This window comes from Chiloscyllium plagiosum, unplaced genomic scaffold (assembly GCF_037043375.1).
Source record: "Chiloscyllium plagiosum isolate Xiang-an unplaced genomic scaffold, Cpla_swu_hap1 HiC_scaffold_2, whole genome shotgun sequence".
In the NCBI taxonomy this organism is placed as follows: Eukaryota; Metazoa; Chordata; class Chondrichthyes; order Orectolobiformes; family Hemiscylliidae; genus Chiloscyllium; species Chiloscyllium plagiosum.
In genome coordinates, this window is record NW_028270140.1 from 120,051,686 (window position 1) to 120,072,274 (window position 20,589).

The window sequence follows — 20,589 nt, forward strand, 5'->3', positions numbered from 1 at the left end:
AACTCTGACCTCCAGCATCTGCAGTCGTCACTTTCTCCTATCAGTCAGCAAATTATTGCAAAAAGCAAGTGCTGCTTGCTTTTAAAAACCGCCTCCAACACTTCACTGATTATTAAGAGCCGATTCTGGGTAATCCAAGACAGAGGATGGGGAAAGTTTCTGGTTGTAACAGCTGCTCCTTTTTTGAGGTATTTTAGATGCTGGAGTTGATTTCCTCGAATTGCAGGAGCAGCAATTACTGTTTCATAAGCTGTTGCATTGTTTTGGAACTTTGGAAAAAAAAGTCAAAACAACAGCATTTTTAAAAGGCAGAAGAACAGACAAAGGAAGCACATGGTGAGCTCATTGCAGGAGACAGAGAGAGAGAAGAGAACGACTGCACAGTTACTGCCTTTGATGTTTGAATTCATGTATCGCTAGACATCGGAGTGCATCTGGGAAAACTAACAAACATTGAAATTCACAACTGATCTTGGAGGAACTGTTGGGCGAAGTTCACAGCACAGAATCAGATAAGTTAATCGTGTGGCCTACAGAGAATTTGCAGTAGTGAGTGGAATGGGTTCTTTCTTGATTATATGTTTTTGGAGATATGTCTCTTGATTAAGCTTAAAATATAAGCCATAACTATTATTTTAACCTGGGGCAGTGTTTGTTGAGGAATAAGACGGTGTTATTTTCTGGGTCTGTAGATTGTGAAGGAGCAAAAATGGCCTTTAATAGAGTGATATGTACTTCTTGTCAGATGTGGGAGTTTAAAGAGAGTTTAAGGGTTACTGTGGATTATATCTGCCATAAATGCTGCTGGCTGTGAATCTTATCAGATCAAATGGATCGGTTAGAGAGACAGATAGAAGCAATGAGGAATTTGCAACAGCAACAGTATGTGATGAATGGCAGTTACAGGAAGAGGGGGGAAGTCTCAGAGACAGTCACATAGATGGGTGAACTCTAGGAAAGGTAAGAGAGGTAGGCAGCTAGTGCAGGAGTCTTTTGTGGATATATCCATTTCAAACAGGTATGCTGTTTTGGAAACTGGAGGGGGTGATGGATTCTCAGGGGAATGTAGCACAAACAGCCAAGTTTCTGGTATTAAGACTGGCTCTAATGCAATGAGGGGTATGTTGGGTTCCAAGAGATCAATTGTGTTAGGGGATACTGTAGTCAGAGGTACAGACAGACGTTTCTGTGGTCAGCAGCGAAACGTGGCCAGCAGCGAAAAAGCAGAATGGTGTGTTGCTTCTCTGGTGCCAGGATCAAGGATGTCTCAGAGAGGGTGCAGAATGTTCTCATGGGGGAGAGGGGCCAGCAAGAGGTGATTGTCCATATTGAAACCAATGACAAAGGAAGGGAAAATGTTGAGATTCTGAGGGAGATTACAGAGAGTTAGGCAGAAATTTAAAAAGGAGGTCCTCAAGGGTAGTAATATCTGGATTACTCCTGGTGCTACGAGCCAGTGAGGGCAGGAATAGGAGGATAGAGCAGATAAATGCATGGCTGAGGAGCTGGTGTATGGGAGAAGGATTCACATTTTTGGATCATTGGAATCTCTTTTGGGGTAGAAGTGACCTGTACAAGAAGGACGGATTGCACCTAAATTGGAAGGGGACTAATATACTGGCAGGAAAATGTGTAGAGCTGCTCGGGAGGATTTAAACTAATAAGGTGGGGGGGGGACCCAGGGAGATAGTGAAGAAAGAGATCAAGCTGAGATTGGTACAGTTGAGAACTCAAGCAAGTCAAACAGTCAGGGCAGACAGGGGCAAGGTAGGACTAATAAATTAAACTGCATTTATTTCTATACAAGGGGCCTAACAGGGAAGGCAGATGAACTCAGGGCATGGTTAGGAACATGGGACTGGGACATCATAGCAATTACAGAAACATTGTTCAGGGATGGGCAGGACTGGCAGCTTAATATTCCAGGATACAAATGCTACAGGAAGGATAGAAAGGGAGGCAAGAGAGGAGGGGGAGAGGCGTTTTTGATAAGGGATAGCATTACAGCTGTGCTGAGGGAGGATATTCCGGGAAATACATCCAGGGAAGTTATTTGGGTGGAACTGAGAAATAAGAAAGGGATGACCACCTTATTGGGATTGTATTATAGACCCCCTAATAGTCAGAGGGAAATTGAGAAACAAACTTCTAAGGAGATCTCAGCTATCTGCAAAAATAATAGGGTAATTATGGAAGGAGATTTTAACTTTCCAAACATAGACTGGGACTGCCATACTGTTAAGGGTTTAGATGGAGAGGGATTTGTTAAGTGTGTGCAAGACAATTTTCTGATTCAGTATGTAGACGTACCTACTAAAGAATGTGCAAAACTTGACCTACTCTTGGGAAATAAGGTAGGGCAGGTGACTGAGGTGTCAGTGGGAGGAGCACTTTGGGGCCAGTGACCATAATTCTATTAGATTTAAAATAATGATGGAAAAGGATAGGCCAGATCTAAAAGTTGAAGTTCTAAATTGGAGAAAGGCCAATTTTGACGGTATTAGGCAAGAACGTTTGAAAGCCGATGGGGGCAGATGCTCGCAGGTAAAGGGACGGCTGGAAAATGGGAAGCCTTCAGAAAAGAGATAACAAGAATCCAGAGAAAGTATATTCCTGTCAGGGTGAAAGGGAAGGCTGGTGGTATAGGGAATGTTGGATGACCAAAGAAATTGAGGGTTTGGTTAAGAAAAAGAAGGAAGCATATGTAAGGTATAGACAGGATAGATCGAGTGAATCCTTGGAAGAGTATAAAGGAAGTAGGAGTATACTTAACAGGGAAATCAATAGGGCAAAAAGGGGACATGAGATAGCTTTGGCAAATAGAATTAAGAAGAATCCAAAGGGCTTTCACCAATACATTAAGAACAAAAGGGTAACTAGGGAGAGAATAGGGCCCCTCAAAGATCAGCAAGGCAACCTTTGTGTAGAGCTGCAGAAAATGGGGGAGATTCTAAATGAGTATTTTACATCAGTATTTACTGTGGAAAAGGATATGGAAGAACCAAGCACAAAGTTCACCTATTTTGATGTGAAGAGAAAATATGAACAGGTTGTGGTCAGAATACCACAGATGAACACTATAAACAGTATCTAAATAAGTACAGACAGTAGGAAGAATGCCAACAACATATATTTTCAACTGAAAAAGCAGAGAGAAAGAAAAGCCTCATCTGAAGAATTGAAGGGGTCAATGGGGAATAGAATGTAATTTCTACCTATTCATAATTGGGTCATTGACCCTGTTCCAATTCTGGGGTCAGGACTGTTAATCCTACATTCATCAGATGGGCTCAGACTCGGAAAGAGAGAGATTCCTCTGTGGTACTACGATCTGCATTGGCTGCCCAAGGAAAACTACCACAAACATAATAGTATTGAGGGCAATCAAGCGAGGGACAATTCAGGCAAATAACCTATTCCCATAAATCTAATTCCCAAGATCACCATAGAAGACTCCATAAAAGTATTTCTTCTGATTTCATTTAACCACAAAAGACGTTCTGATATCATTGAACAACTTGGTTACAGTTCAAATTCCTTCAGACTTTATGATTCTAGCCAAGCAGAGACATTTCAGGACTCAAATATCCCACACTCAGCCTCTATTCCATGCCAATTTCTAAATTTGATCTTATAATTCATACCAGACTTCTCACTTGCTGTTGACAATTTTCAAGATGTATTCGGAAACATTTGGTTTTAGGAATCATCTGTATCACAGGTGAAGAACTTCCTAAAAAGAAAAGCAATTTTAAGTGGTCCGCTCTCTTTAAGTTATGATACACTTCATGTACTAACCTAATCCAGGAAAAATTAAATACAATATTTCAATTCACAAAATTTGGTATAAAGGAATCAGAGATAGAAACCATAATATTTATGTAGCGGGTACAGTAAATGCCAGAAACAATAATCAGCTTGACTAAGCACAGAAATCCTGCTGAACTAAGAGCATTCTAAGATTTTTGATCCATTCCCATTCAGCAGCTGGCCAAAATAACATCCGAAGGGAATGATTCCTAGCAATCAGAGAAGAAACAAAGAGAAGCACAATAGGGACCAAACATTAAGAGGCCTGAGGGAGCACTCCTGCTTCTCCACATAAGAAATGGTAGATCTGAGAATAGTGCCATGACCCACTTGAGCACCAATAATCCTTGAGTCATCACAGAAGTTAGAAATGTATTCAAATTAATCAAGTGCTGAAAAATGTGTTGCTGGAAAAGCGCAGCAGGTCAGGCAGCATCCAAGGAGCAGGAGAATCGACGTTTCGGGCAGAAGCCCTTCTTCAGGAATGAGGAGGGTGTGCCAAGCAGGCTAAGATTAAAGGTAGGGAGGAGGGACTTGGGGGAGGGGCATTGGAAATGCGACAGGTGGAAGGAGGTTAAGGTGAGGGTGATAAGCCGGAGAGGAGGTGGGGGCGGAGAAGTCGGTAAGAAGATTGCACGTCAAGAAGGCGGTGCTGAGTCCGAGGGTTGGGACTGAGATAAGGTGGGGGGAGGGGAAATGAGGAAGCTGGAGAAATCTGTATTCATCCCTTGTGGTTGGAGGGTTCCTAGGCGGAAGATGAGGCGCTCTTCCTCCAGGCATCATATTACCATGGTCTGGCAATGGAGGAGGCCAAGGACCTGCATGTCCTTTGGCGGAGTGGGAGGGGGAGTTAAAGTGTTCAGCCACAGAGCGGTTGGGTTGGTTGGTGCGGGTGTCCCAGAGGTGTTCTCTGAAACGTTCCGCTAGTAGGCGGCCTGTCTCCCCAATGTAGAGGAGGCCATATCGGGTGCAGCAGATGCAGTAAATGATGTGTGTGGAGGTGCAGGTGAATTTGTGACGGATATGGAAGGATCCCTTGGGGCCTTGGAGGGAAGTGAGGGGGGAGGTGTGGGCGCAAGTTTTGCATTTCTTGCGGTTGCAGGGGAAGGTGCCGGGAGTGGAGGTTGGGTTGTGGGGGGTGTGGACCTGACGAGGGAGTCGCGGAGGGAGTGGTCTTTCCAGAACGCTGATAGGGGAGGGGAGGAAAATATATCCTTGGTGGTGGGGTCTGTTTGGAGGTGGCGGAAATGACGAAGGATGATACGATGTATCTGGAGGTTGGTGGGGTGGTAGGAGAGGACAGTGGGGTTCTGTCCTGGTAGCGATTGGAGGGGCGGGGTTCAAGGGCGGAGGAACGGGAAGTGGAGGAGATGCGGTGGAGAGCATCGTCAACCACGTCTGAGGGGAACACTTTAACTCCCCTTCCCACTCCGTCAAGGACATGCAGGTCCTTGGCCTCCTCCATCGCCAGACCATGGCAACACGACGCCTGGAGGAAGAGCGCCTCATCTTGCGCCTAGGAACCCTCCAACCACAAGGGATGAATGCAGATTTCTCCAGCTTCCTCATTTTCCCTCCCCCCACCTTGTCTCAGTCCCAACCCTCGGACTCAGCACCGCCTTCTTGACCTGCAATCTTCTTCCCGACTTCTCCGCCCCCACCCCCTCTGTGGCCTATCACCCTCATCTTAACCTCCTTCCACCTATCGTATTCCCAACGCCCCTCCCCCAAGTCCCTCCTCCCTACCTTTTATCTTTGCCTGCTTGGCACACCCTCCTCATTCCTGAAGAAGGGCTTATGCCTGAAACGTCGATTCTCCTGCTCCTTGGATGCTGCCTGACCTGCTGCGCTTTTCCAGCAACACATTTTTCAGCTCTGATCTCCAGCATCTGCAGTCCTCACTTTCTCCAAATTAATCAAGTGCCCAACTTTTCCGTCTGATAAAGTCAACAGAAATTTCTGTACGTAACAAGAAATTATGATTTAATATAAATAAAACAGCTATAACCATTGGCATAGAAAACTTGAATTATTGACTTATGAAAAGGTAAAGCTGCTATTGTCACACAGGGCTGTTCCCTCATTAGTGATAGACAACTAGTGGTATAACTAGAGGGTAACCAAGCCTCTGGCTGGGTGGTGGGGGGAAATCTAGGTCCCTCTGATCAGCTATCAAATCGAAGTTGGACCATCGCCCGAAAGATTGTGTCATAATTGCTAAAATCAAAAGGAGTATGAGAAAATAGTCTCCACCTTGTGGTGTGGACTTTTGATCTACAGATAGTTTCCTTCATATATTTTTCCATGCATAACACTTACATCAAATTGCCTGACTTATTTGTGACTGAATTAGTGTGTTCTTCAGTTTTGAGTGTCATGTTAAATCATGTAGTAGTAAATTGATAATTCATTTTTGGTCAGTTGTTTGAATAAGTTTCTTTACAATAAACACTTTCCTGTTAATGACAAAACCTATTGTGAATTACTTCTGTTCTGAAATAATAGTTTGTCAGGAAAATTTGAGAGGGCCTGTTTAAAGCGCACAACCAGTAAGCTGTGCACAGTCCACAGGAGACATGTTATCCAGAGTGAGACACAGCCTGAATCAGTATAAATTGGGAATTTGTAGGTACCGTGGAAATAAACAGATAAACTTCTCTTTTCTTTCTCAATTTTCAAAGCTTAAAATTCAGTGAAAAGGTTAATAAGGCAGTTGACACAGCTGACTGAGGAAGAGTTATCAGTCAATGACCTGAAGTATGAATAGGGTCTTAATACATGTTGATTACTACTGAAGCTTAATTAGTGATTATCTTAGCTTTATTTAAGAGAGGGTCTGTTGAATGTGTGTGACTGTTAAGCTGTGTATGGTTATGAAGGAGTGAATGTGACAGCCTGAGTGAGTAGATAAATTCAGGGAATTTAGTGCAGAGGGGAAGAAATGCCTTTTGTTTGTTTTTGTAACAAGATAATGTTAAGCACAAGATCGGGGCTTAGCACAAAGAGCAATATTACAGGTTGGTGATTGCTACTAATTTGACTGTCTATTAAAATTACTTTCCTACTGAAGGGAAATAGGGGACATATTTACAGGTTAAAACTTAAAGACCAGTAGGATATATTTTAAATCCAACTAAGAGATTTCTAAATCAAGATGAAGGGCCAGGTGGTGTGTTATACCTGCATGGTGCGAGAACTGGTTGATCCATTATAGTTCATGGTAACTATGCCTCAAGTTCCTTACTTGAGGAACTACAGGAGGAGAAAGTAAGGACTGCAGATGATGGAGAAACAGGGACTCCAGCCAATCTGACCTCTGAACATTTGGTATCAGGAAAGGGGAAGAGTTACCTGGATACTGTCTCAAGAGGTGGTCACACCTCTTAAATTAACTATTGTGAACTTTCTCAGCCAGGAGGGTTTGACTACAAGTGAGGCAGATAATGGGATCAGGAAATAGTGCTGAAGGAGCTTCTTTTAGATTAGATTCCCTACCATATTGAAATAAGCCCTTTGAGCCAACAAGTCCACACTGACCCTCTGAAGAGTAATCCACCCAGACCCATTCCCCTTCATTTACCCCTGACTAAAGCACTTAACACTATGGGCAACTTAGTATGTCCAATTCATCTAAACTGCATGTGTTTGGATTGTGGGAGGAAACTGGAGCACCTGGGGGAAACCAATGCAGACAAGGGGAGAAGGTGCAAACTCTAGAGACAGTCACCCAGAGGTAGGAATTGAACCTGAGTCCCTGGTGCTACAAGGCAGCAATGCTACCCATGAGCCACTGTATGCCCCATTCTTGCTCCAAGTGGGAGAAGGCAGGGACAGCAAGGAGGATGAGCAATGTGATCATTGCTCTGCGGTACAGAGAATCATTCAAGAGGGAGTTTGGGGGGGGGGGGTGGTGAGGTAGCTATAAATGGGTAAAATATAGTCAAGGAAATGGATACTGTCCTATGGCCAGGATTGAATTTTGTGAAAGCAGTGTTGCCTACCTGGTGCCTGAGTTCAGAATATTGCTAGGCTGCAAAGGAATTTAGCATAGGAGGGGTAGATCTAGTTGTTGTAGGTACTGATCTAGATAGAACAAAAAAAGCTCTGCTGAGGAAATACAAGCAGTTAAGTGCTAAATTTAAAAACGAGCACTAAACTAGTATCCCTGGACTAGTGCATAAGCCATGAGTAAATTGGTTGTGGATCAAAAGATTAGAAGCAAATGTACAGCTCAAAGATTAGTTTGATCCCAATTCATAGGACACTATCCCCAATAGTGGGAAAGGAAGGAGCTAATCTGATGGGATAGGCCCCATCTGAATCATGATGGGACCAAAGTCCTAGTGATTAGAAGAACTATCTTTGTGGAGAGGGCTTTAAACTAGTGGTGGGGTGGGTTCAGTTATATGGAAAACCATGGAAAGGATTAATAGAGGGAGCAGAGGCTATCAAACCTTCCAGAACATCTAACAAGATAGAGTATGGAAAGGGTGAGGGATTTAGCTACTTCCCCTACAGATAGGGGATAAGTGTGAGAAGGTTGCGGGCAATCAATGTAGAACTGAAGATATTTATTTATGGTCTAAAATTGATCACTGTAATGGTTTAATTAGATACTTTCATATCTGTGACTACTCATCAGTACTCTTCCCCAATTGAGTCTTTTGCTTCCTACTGAGACAATTGTGTATCCAGCTCGTTGTCCCTTTAATCCTAGAGGCTTTTAAACCAGTCTGCCATGTGAGACCTTGACATAGGTCTTGCTAAAGTCCATAGACCAGATCAACTGTACATCCCTCAATATGCCACCTTACTAGTTCCTCCAAAAAGCTCATTCAAGTTAGTCAGATGTTTTTCTTCTTTACCCTAAAATACCATCTTGACCAGCCTTGATTAATCTGATAATTTAACGGGTCTCAATATTGGCCACTACCAAGGTTAAACTGACATGTCTATAATAAGGTTTCTCCCTCACTTGTTTAAAACATTCGCAGTTTGCCAATAATCTGGCACTACCCCTGTATCCCGAGTGGATTGCAAAGCAGTATCCTCTTGCTACTTCCTCTCGAGACTAACAGCCTGGTATAGTATTTAAATGGAGAAAAACTGCAGAAAGATGCAACACAAAGGAATTTTGGTAAATTGTGCATGAAACAAAGTTCACACACAGGTCCAGCAAGTCAGAGGAAGGTTAATATTTCAAGAGGAATGGAGTATAACAGTAGGGACATCTTACTGCAACTGTGCAGGTGATGAGATCACATTGGGAGTACTGAGTAGTTTTGGTCCCCTTCATATAAAGAGATATCATTTCATTGGGCGTAGCTGAGAAGGTTCACTAGGATGACCCCTAGAATGGAGTGATGTAAGCAAAGGGTAAATAGATTAGGGACTCTTATTTGCTGGAGTTCAGAATCCCACATTTCAACGGAATCACTACTTTTTTCTGAAGGGGCTGAACAGGGTAAATGCTGAGACTGTTCCCCCTCTGAGTCTAAGACTGGAGGACAGGGTCAAAAGAGTTACCGTTTGAAGAGGAATTTCTGACAGTCCTTGAAACTCCTTGTCGCAATAAGCTGTATCGGCAGTCCTTGTGTATATTTAAGGCTGTGATTGGTAAAATTCTTGATCAGTAGGGGAAATTGAACGTTACAAGGGGAAAGGCAGGAAAGTGGATGTGAGGCATGTTGGATCAGTCAAATCCTACTGAATGGTGGAGTAAGCTCTGATCTAAATGGCCTTGTCCTGTTTCTACTTCTATGGCCTTATGGACTATGGTCACATGGTATCAGCATCTATATACATTCCTGAACTCAACCTGCAATCAATAACACCTTGATACTTTGTAGTTAATAACTATTTCAATACCCACATCATGAATCTTCTCATTAACTAGCTTTTTCAAAAATTAGATTTAGGGTGGGCCAGCACTTATCCATCCCTAGTTGCTCTTTAAGGTGATGAGCTGCTTTCTTAATGCTGCAGTCCATTTGTGCAGGTTGCCTGGGGACTCAACTCCATTAGGGGAGTTCCATCATATTGACCCAGTGCCACTGAAGGAAAGGCAATATATTTTGTCAGGGTGGTAAGTGGCTTTCAGAACATATACGTGGTAGTGTTCAAATGCATCTACTGCCCTTGTCTTACTAAATGGTAGTGGTAGGATTTAGAATGTATTGTCTTGGAGCCTTTGAGAAACGTTGCAGTGTCTAGTAGGTGGCACACAGTTGTACATTGGAGGAGTTGAATGTTTGTGGATGAGGTGCCAATCGAGTGGGTTGCTTTGCCTTGGATGATATCTGGTTGCTTCAGCAAAGTTTTACTCTCCCAGGCAACAAACAGTTATTCCATCTCAGTCTTAAATTCTGACTTGACGATGAACAGGGTTTAGGAATCCAGGAGGAGAGATAGTCACTGCAGGATTCTTATCCTCTCATTTGCACTGAGTATGGCTAGTCCAGTTCACTTTCTTGAGGATAACTCCAAGAATGTTGATAGACTCTTAGCCCTTGACATTCAATGACATTACTAACTGTTATAGCTATTTGCTGACACTTGTGATGTGAATGTTACTAGTCAATTGTCAGCTCAAACCTGGATAGTATCCAAGACTTGCTATTTTTGGTATGAGGATCTGTGAATGGTACTGAACATTGTGCAATTGTCAGTAAACATCCTGCCTTTTGTCCTCTGGAGAGAAGGTCACTGTAATAGCTGAAAATGGTTGGATCTAGGTCACTATATAGATGCCTGCAGTGATGTCCTGAAACAGATAAGCTGCTTCATTTATGAGGTATGTCTACAACAAGTGGAGATTTTTCTCCAATTTCTATTGTCTCCAGTTTTCCCCCACGTTTCCCATTGACTTCAGGTTTCCTCCTTATTATCACGCACAAATGCAGTCTTCATCCAGGACAATCATTTTCACCTTCATTCAACTCTTATGTTTAAACGATGGCTGTATTGAAGTCAAGAGTGGAATGGCTCTGGTGGTACAAACTGAATGACAGGCTAATGCTTGATAGCATTGTTGATTCCATCCCTTTCCTCCTCTAGTCTACTTTTGATAAATCAGTAATTAGCCAGGTTGGATTTATGAATTAGGTCAAGGATATATCTGGGAGAAAATGAGGACTGCAGATGCTGGAGATCAGAGCTTAATGTGTTGCTGGAAAAGCGCAGCAGGTCAGGCAGCATCAAAGGAACAGGAGAATCGACGTTTTGGGCATAAACCTTTCTTCTTCCTGAAGAAGGGCTTATGCTTGAAACGTCAGTTCTGTTCCTTTGATGCTGCCTGACCTGCTGCGCTTTTCCAGCAACACATTTTTAAGCAAGGATATATCTGGGCAATTTTCCACATTTGATTCCTGAAGAAGGGCCTGTGCCCGAAACGTCGAATCTCCTGTTCCCTGGATGCTGCCTGACCTGCTGTGCTGTTCCAGCAATAAAGTTTCAACAATTTTCCACATTGCCATGTAGATCCCAGTGTTGTAGCTGTGCTGTAACAGATTTGTCTGAGATATGAAACACTTTCTTCCAAAGAACTTCTGTGTAACAATGGCACAAGATATAATACTAATGCACATTCACCATAAAATTTGGATTTAACTAAATGGTTTACATTGAACTCAAGAACAGCTGGCAAAATTACACAAGTGAGTTCAATCCCACTGACCTGGGGAGAGGAATCAGCATTTTAAAACTAAATTATTTTGTAGCACAAACCCTTGTCTGTCAGCTTTTTTTGTAACTACCTGTTTGGTAACTTCCTGTTCCTTCCATTTTGTTAAAGCTGTGTATATTTCCATAGTTTTCTCCACAATAAACATGGGATCTCAGATTTCCATCACCTTATTTCATGTCTATAATCTTTTTTGCATAAGTTCTTGTCTCCCTCTTTCTGATCTTAAATATCATCATCCTCCTCCAAGTAACTGTGTTACCAACAGTAGAAAGAAATTTTCTCCATTTCTTCAGTGTGACAAAAATGAAGACACTTCTTCAAATAGCCTTTAGGTGTTTTTTTGGTAAGGGAAAAATGTGGCCAATTATATATAAACAAAAGCTTGTAAGGACAATGAAAACCAAGTTGAAGGGAGAATTTTTCTCCATCTCTAATCCATTTCAAACATTTATGTAACTTTATTTAAATGATGGGTCTCACATATCATTTTTTTATTATTAATGGTTCTTATGCAAAGTGACTTCTTGTTCTGCTTCCTAGTTCAATTATAAGTTTGGTGGCCCCATTGGGCTTAGTGTCCATGCATGAATTGTGAAAGGAAAGGTTTTGGTTCAACTGTGATGCCCTGTATAGGGTATTCAGCTCAATAAGACAGCTTGGGCTAAATAACACCATGTAGGTTCAAGTAAGATTGCACTTGTGAGCAAGATTGCTGACACCTGCGAAGCGTAGCTTAGATGTCAGTGCCATGATGTGTTCTGGAAAGGGGTGGGAGTGGGGAACAAAGTGACAAGAAAAGATGAACACATACATTTTTTTTTATTGGATGAATAAAACTGTAGAAATATTACCTCCAAATGTTGCTTCCTTGCCTGAAGTGAAATCACTCATTGTATGATAAAGCTGAAAAGCATTTCTTTGAATGAACAGCATCCTATAGAGAATAAACACAAATGTAATTTTAATAGTAATACTAAAACATTGTAACCTAACCTGCTACAATAGTCATAGATCTGTATAGCTGATAGATTCCTGTTGAGTTCAGGCCCATTGCTGCAGTGGTATTTACCAACTATCTCTACCACAAGACACACCAGCAAATGTTGGGTCCCTGAGACGAACGCGGATGACAAAGGTGCTAGAAGGGAAAAATGAGGGGCACAGTTTGGTGAGAGATGGGTGCATTTGAGGGGATACAAGGCTGGGGAAGTGGGTGAGGGGTGGGTTCTGAGGGGACACGAGGCTGGGGTGGGTGGGCGAGGGTGCTGGTATTTGAGGAAGGTGCCGTGGGGGTGGGTGGGCGCCCTGAGGGGATGTTGCTGTGCCTTTGGGAAGGCGGCAAGGCGTGAGGGCTGTGGACAGCAGCTGTCCGTCGTCGCCCCGCTCTGGTTTTCACTCGGATTTACCTGTCCAGTCGGAGCTCTTCGTCCTCGCCGCCGCTGTCCGGGAGCGACGCCTCCACAATCGTCTCCTCACTGTCACAGTCCGACACCTCCTCCATCTCCAGCACGACCACCACCAACAACAACAACACTGCGCATGCGCCCCGCGCGACAACTGACAACCACCGACCAGGCGGCCACCTCTACGCATGCGCACCTGTCTCAGCTCCCCTCAGTGTCAGAGGTCCAATTGTGTTCACTGGCTTCTCTTGAGATCCTATCAATCAGTCGCTTTTTGCTCAAGGTGCTTTACAGCAGGGTTGAGGCTGGGAATTTTGGAGTGAGTAACTCAGCTGGTGACTCCTCAGTCTGGTTTATCATCTACAACGTACAATTCATTAGAGATTTGGAGCAGAGACCCTTTGGTTTATTCCATCTGGACCAGTCAAAAGCAACTAACTTCTTTATTTTAAATTCATTTGGCCCATGGCCTTGTATGCCTTGGCTTCGCAAGTGCTAACTAAATACTTTTAAAAGTGTTTTGAGGGTTTCAGCCCTTCCCACCCTCCAATTCCAGATTCTCATCACCCTATGGGTTTTTTAAATGTGATTTTCCTCACATCTTTTGTCCCGATCTTTCTTTTAAACCTATTAGTCCGTCAAGGTCAGGTGTGTGGTGGAATTCTCCTCACTTGACTGGAAGAGTGCAGCTCCAAAAACATATCAAAGACGCTTGATACCAACCAAACAAAGCAGCTCACCTGACTGGCACAATATCTAAATCAATCCCTCCGTAACTGACTCTCAGTAGCAGCTGTGTGTAATTAACAAGGCATACTGAAACAACTCACTGAGGCTCCCTGGACACCACTATAGTTGAAGGACAGTAGTTACATTGGAATGTCACCTCCCTACCCCACACTACAAAAACTCCCCTCAAAGTTATGTACCACCATCATTTGGAATTGTCAGCATTCCTTCAGTGCTGCTGGTAAAATAATGGAACTCCCTCTCTAACAGCATCGTGGGCTTACAGTTCAAGAAATGCAGCAAGTTCGGGAAGACAGTTTGGTACCACCTTCTTGGGCAGTTAGGGATGGACAGTAAGTACTGGCCAAGCAGCAAAGCCTACATCCCGTTAATGAATTAACTAAATTTCTAAAACTCCCAATCCTCATCTTAGTCTTGCCATTTGCTCTCAGTGAACCCTCACCCTCTCTGTTCTGCTTATATCTTTTAGCATCTGAACTGCAGCAGTTCAAGAGCGCAGCTCACAGCACCTTCTCAAAAGCAAAGGATGAACAATAAATCCTGATCACCAGTGACATACACATCTCAATGGTGAATAAAATATAATGCCTGCTCCTAGATTTGCTCATTCTTTACTATAATGACTGAGAGTTTACCTCCGTTTCTTTTTAACTATAAAGTGTTCAACAAATCTTCAGTGGTTCACCCAACATGGGCAACAGAACTATGACCACATCTCTGGAGGCAGGGAGAGTCCTAGAGGACTGGAAAATGGCTCATCTAACACTTCCGTTTGTGAAGTGAGGGAGAGATAGCCTGACCTTGGTTGTTGGTAAGATTTTAGAGCCTGTTATTAAGGATGAGACTGAATACTTAGAAGTGCATAGTAAAATATTGCTTCCTGTTTGGAATATTTTGAAGAAGCAACAAGCAAGTTAGACAAAAAAAAGCCAGTGTCCATGACCTATTTGGATTTCCAGAAAGCCTTTGACAAGATGTTGCACAGGAGGCTGCTAAATAAGATGAGAGCCTATGGTGTTAGGGGCAAGGTATTGGCTTAGATAGAGGAGTGACTGGCAGAGGCAGACAATGGAGATATATGGCAGCTATTGATGATAGGGCAGTTTTGGGACCACAGTTATTTGACAATCTTATTTGACATATTAACAACTTGGTTGAAGGAACTGAGGACATTATTGCTAAGCTTGCAGATGGCACAAAGATAGGGACAGGTAGTGATAGAGTATTGGAGAAATAATAGCCTTAATCCTCCATTTTGCAAGTGTCCATTTTGTAATAATGACTTGACTTCTAAAATGGCTAAGTGCAGCGGCTATGAGAATGAAATAAAGAATGCACACATCTTGGTTTAAAAACTAGCATTTGTCTCTTTCCCAGACAATTGGTATAACGTAATGACCAGAATCCTGATTGCAACCTAGATGTTATCTATGTTGATGTAAATGACATCCATTAATGGCTTTGTTTAACCTATGTGAAACTATACAAGCATTATTTATCTGGTTCATATGCAGTGGCGCAAATGAAAAGACGTGAGCTTTGTTTAACAAAACTAAATAATTATCTAATGGTAATCTAATTAATACAAGAAACATTATATGGTGGAAATTAGAGATAATGCACATTAAGGGTTTAATTATGCTGCATCTTCAGTAAGAATTATAGATCTTTTAACATATTCATGAATATCTATGACTGATACTCTGGATTATTGACGATTGGTCTCGCTCTGTCTTAATCACAATAAAGTGTGTTTAGTTTGCAACTTAAATGTGGTCTGAGAATTTGAGTTCATAGTGTTGAGGCAGAGAGGTTGCAGATGAACTTGATTAGGCTAGGAGAGTGGGCCAAGTGGTGGCAGATGGAAGACAAATGTGGCAAAGTGTGAGGTTATTAACTTTGGTATGAAGAATTGAGGTGCAGACTTTTTTCTAAATGGGGAAGGGTTTCAGAATTCTGAAGGACAAAGGGATTAGGGAGTTCTGCTTCAGGATTCTCTTAGCCCAGGTTAACATGCAGGTTCAGTTAGCAGTTAGAAAAACAAATGTCATGTTTGCATCTTATTCAGAGCAAGTTGGAATAGAAGAACAGGGATGTGCTGCTGAGGCTATATAGGCTCTAGGAGAAAGTGAGGACTGCAGATGCTGGAGACCAGAGTCAAAAAGTGTGATGCTGGAAAAGCGCAGTAGAGGAGCAGAAGAATTTACATTTCAGGCATAAACTTTCATCAGGAATTCCTGGTGAAGGGCTTATGCCCGAAATGTCAACTCTCCTGCTCCTTGGATGCTGCCTGACCTGCTGTGCTTTTCCAGTACTACACGTTTCAGCTCTGTGTATAAGGCTTTAGCCAGACCATATTTGGTTTGGAATATTGTGACCAGTTTTGGGCCCCTATCTAAGGAAGGATGTGCTAGCCTTGGAGAGGGTCCAGAGGAGGTTTACAAGAATGATCCCAGGGATGAAGAGATTATCATATGAGGAGCAGTTGAGGATTCTGAGTCTGTCAATGAAATTTAGAAGGCTGAGGGAGGAAAAATCTCATTTAAACACAGAATACTGAGAGATCTGGTTAGAAATAATGTGAAGAAGATTCTTCCAATAAGTAGGAGAGACCAGGAATCGAAGACCCAGTCTCAGTGAAGGGATGACCCTCTAGAACTGAAACGAGGAGGAATGTCTTCAACCAGAGTGGTGAATCTGTTGAAATCCTTGTCACAAAAGGTTGTGGAGGTCAAGCCACAGTGTATTTAAGACAGATCCTTGATTAGTAAGGGGAGAAGGCAGGAGAATAGAGTTGAGAAAAATCAGCCATGATCAAATGGTAGAACAAATTCAATGGGCCAAATGGCTTAGGTCTGCTCCTTGTCTTATGGTTTTATGATCTCCAAGTTTTAAAAGTGCATTTTATTTCAGTTGTCTAATCTACTTGTATCTTCATTACCCATTGGGAAACATTAAAGTGTTCTCAATTAACTATTCACATTTTTGACAGTCTGTCTCAGTCATAGAGCATGGAAACAGATGCTTTAGTCCAACCGGTTCATGCTGACCGTAGTCCCAAACTAAAGTAGTCCCATCCGCCTGCTCCTGGCCCATATTCCTCCAAACCTTTCCTATTCATGTACTTAAGTGTCTTTGTAACCGTGCCTGCATCCGCCACGTCCTCAGGAAGTTCATTCTCATAAACCACCCTCTTAAATATTGGAAATACTTTCTCTTCCTAATTCATGAGTGTTTGTTTAATAAATTTAAGTGGTTTTCTTACCATGTATCCACAAGCTAACTAAAAGGAACTGAAACCAGTGATTTAATTCTATTTCCTTATTCAGTAAATAGCAAAGAATCATCTACCCTAGCCTAATAAATGATATTCACCATTGTACTGATGAATGCATCTGCAACTATACTATTGCTATGTATTTACTACTCATTTATTTTACCATTAGTCTTTTAAGATTCCTTAGACAGTCCTATGACAGCAACTTGTTCTTTTAAGTTTCCAATAATTCATTGTCATGCGGCCATTTCTTCACAAAAGGCACTTACAGATTTTTTTACACCACTTTATTACTGACCATCCCAAATTGAAATTGTTATGCCTCAGGAACTGGCTCAAATGTTAAGTACCACATTGAGTCTCATTTCATGAAATACTTTAATAAACGTCCAGTACTTTTTCCCCTATCAAAGCAGGATTTCCAAAAGCAAAACCAAAATGATACTGTTTGAGAGTGTGGGAGAGCAAAGAAACCTGGGTGTACATAGGCACATAATTAAAGGTGTCAAGACAGAACAGGTGTAGAGGGATTAATAAAGCATTTGTAATTCTGCATCTTATTTGTAGAGGTATGGATTACATGAGCAGGCAAGTTTTATGCTGAGCCTTTTGGTCACCAGGTAGACCTCACCTGGAGTATTGTGGTCAGTTCTGGGTGCCACACTTTAGGAAGGAGATAAATGTATTGAACAGAGCATAGAAGTTATGAGAAAGTTTCTCTGAATGAAAAGCTTCAGTTTTGAAGGAAGATTTGAGAAGTTGGGATTGTTTTTCTTGGAGGAAAAGCAGAGATTTGATAGAGCTGGCAAAAGCATTAGGGTTCTGGACAGGGGAAAAACTGTTCTCAAAAGATCAAGAACCAGACGGCAGTCTTAGTGCTTTTTTTCCAAAAGGAAAGGGATCAAGAGTTGTGGGGAGAAGGCAGAAGGAGGAGGTTAAAAGTCAAATCAGCCATGATCAAATGGTGGGCAGGAGGCTGGAAGAACGCAGTAAGCCAGGCAGCATCAGGAGGTGGAGAGGTCGACATTTCAGGTTTAACCCTTCTTCAGGACTGGGATTGGATGGAGAGGTGCTGCAGATAAAAGGGGTGGTGGGGGCAGAGTGGTGAAGTAGATATATGACCTGATTGGTCAAGGGGAGCAATGAATCTGGTTGGGTGGCAGGGAGGAGTGGAGGTGTCCCCAAACAGTCCATCCAGGTGAGGCAGAGGTTCACCTGCCTCTCTTCAAACCTAGTTTACTGCATCCAGTGCTCCTGATGTTCTCTTCTCTACATCTGGGAGACCGAGCCTAAACTTAGAGAATGGTTCACTGAGCATTGCGGCCAGGCCCACAGGTGCTGACTGGACCTCCAAGTCATCGCCCATTTTAATTCCCCTTTCCATTCCCTTTCCGACATGAACATCCTTGGCCTCCTCCATTGCCACAACGAACCACACCGCAAATTGGAGGAACAACACCTCATCTTCCACTTGGGCAGCCTACAGCTCAGAGGACTCAATATTCAGTTATCTAATTTTGAATAACCTCCCTTCCCGTCCCCTGACTCCCTTTCCAGCTCCTCCTCCCTCTTCCACTCCTCCCTGCCACCAATTGGATTCATTTCTCCCACTGACCAACCAGATTGTACCCTCTACCTGTCTTCACCTATCCCCAATTGTGGTGTAAAATTCCAAGCAGTGGAATGTGGTGAAACGGTTAAAAATTATGTCCCAATACATGTGTGAATCTAACCGGAATGGAGGTGTTGCTTAGTCCCGTGTGAATCTTCTTATCTGTATGTAACCAGAATGGAATGTGTTTTTTAGCCTTGCTCTGCTGTTCACATGAATGTTTATATCTGGAAAAGAGTATATCAGCTGGAAAAGTCTCCAGTTCGGTGAGTCTGCTCCGGGGTTACGTTTAACCGCCGAGCGTGGGTTGTTGGCAACCGCTCTACGAGAACTGACGGCTCCCAGTTTTGGTAACATGTAGAGTGAGTATAAGCCAGACCCGTTGTGGCGACGCTGCGGGGAATAAAATGCCCATATTCTAGCAGACTCGCCTCTTGGTCGTTTGTTCTGTGTCAGACTACTCTCCTACGAACCTGACCTTGAGAATTTTTTAAAACATTTGGCGTAGTCGAGCAGGGTCAAGCGCAATTGAGGAGAGATTTTGATACAGAACAATGTTTTGGAAAAAGACTAAGAAACCAGAAGAACAAACTGTGGAGGTCCCGACCGTCCCGGGATGGCATGGATGTGGGCATGTACGTGGCAGTTTGTTTGAGAAAGGATCCCAGTCCTGCCGAAGAACCCCTTGCCTGGGGTACAGCGGAGGATGTGGGCATGTCCAAAAAGCTGAAGCGGAGTTAACAGAATTGAATGGGATTGAGGTAAAAACAATGACTGCAGATGCTGGAAACCAGATTCTGGATCAGTGGTGCTGGAAGAGCACAGCAATTCAGGCAGCATCCGAGGACAGGCAAAATCGACGTTTCGGGCAAAAGCCCTTCATCAGGAATAAAGGCAGAGAGCCTGAAGCGTGGAGAGATAAGCTAGAGGAGGGTGGGGGTGGGAGAGAGTGGCATAGAGTACAATAGGTCAGTGGGGAAGGAGATGAAGGTGATAGGTCAGGGAGGAGAGGGTGGAGTGGATAGGTGGAAAAGGAGCTGGGCAGGTCGGACAAGTCCGGACAGGTCAGGGGATCGAGTTTCTGGAGGTTAGAAGCTAGGATGAGGTGGGGGAAGGGGAAATGAGGAAACTGTTAAAATCCACATTGATGCCCTGGGGTTGAAGTGTTCCGAGGCGGAAGATGAGGCGTTCTTCCTCCAGGCGTCTGGTGGTGAGGGAGCGGCGGTGGAGGAGGCCCAGCGGATTGAACTGAACTGAACTGAGTGGAACTGAAGTGAATCTAATTGAACGGAACAAAATGGAACTGAGCTAAATTGAATTGAAATGGACGGAACTGAATTGAACACAATTGAATTGAACTGAACAGACCTGAACTGAGCTGAATTGAATTACACTGAATTGACTGAACTGAAATTAACTGAAACGAATTGAACTGAATTAAGCATAATGTAACACATGTATTGGGCCAAGCAGTGGAATGTGGTGTAAAATTATGTCCCAATACATGTGTGAATCATAATGTAACACATGTATTGGGCCAAGCAGTGGAATGTGGTGTAAAATTCCAAGCAGTGGAATGTGGTTAAACGGTTAAAAATTATGTCCCAATACATGTGTGAATCTAACCGGAATGGAGGTGTTGCTTAGTCCCGTGTGAATCTTCTTATCTGTATGTAACCAGAATGGAATGTGTTTTTTAGCCTTGCTCTGCTGTTCACATGAATGTTTATATCTGGAAAAGAGTATATCAGCTGGAAAAGTCTCCAGTTCGGTGAGTCTGCTCCGGGGTTACGTTTAACCGCCGAGCGTGGGTTGTTGGCAACCGCTCTACGAGAACTGACGGCTCCCAGTTTTGGTAACATGTAGAGTGAGTATAAGCCAGACCCGTTGTGGCGACGCTGCGGGGAATAAAATGCCCATATTCTAGCAGACTCGCCTCTTGGTCGTTTGTTCTGTGTCAGACTACTCTCCTACGAACCTGACCTTGAGAATTTTTTAAAACACCAATACACCACCTTCCCCAGACACCCCCTTTATCTGCAGCTCTCCCTAC

At 43.1% G+C, this 20,589-nt stretch overlaps 1 protein-coding gene across 1 annotated transcript in view; it reads right to left on the minus strand.

Moving 5' to 3' along the window:
• Positions 1-12,995, minus strand: part of LOC148151977 (uncharacterized) — a 90,310-nt gene extending 77,315 nt beyond the window's left edge. Inside the window, exons 1-3 of the mRNA XM_087994010.1 lie at positions 12,901-12,995; positions 12,346-12,428; positions 3,645-3,733 (exon numbers count right to left, since the gene is read on the minus strand). Coding sequence (XP_087850136.1) covers positions 3,645-3,733; positions 12,346-12,428; positions 12,901-12,995 — 267 coding nt within the window. The remainder of the gene's footprint in view (positions 1-3,644; positions 3,734-12,345; positions 12,429-12,900) is intronic.
• Between the last annotated feature and the right edge of the window lie 7,594 nt (positions 12,996-20,589).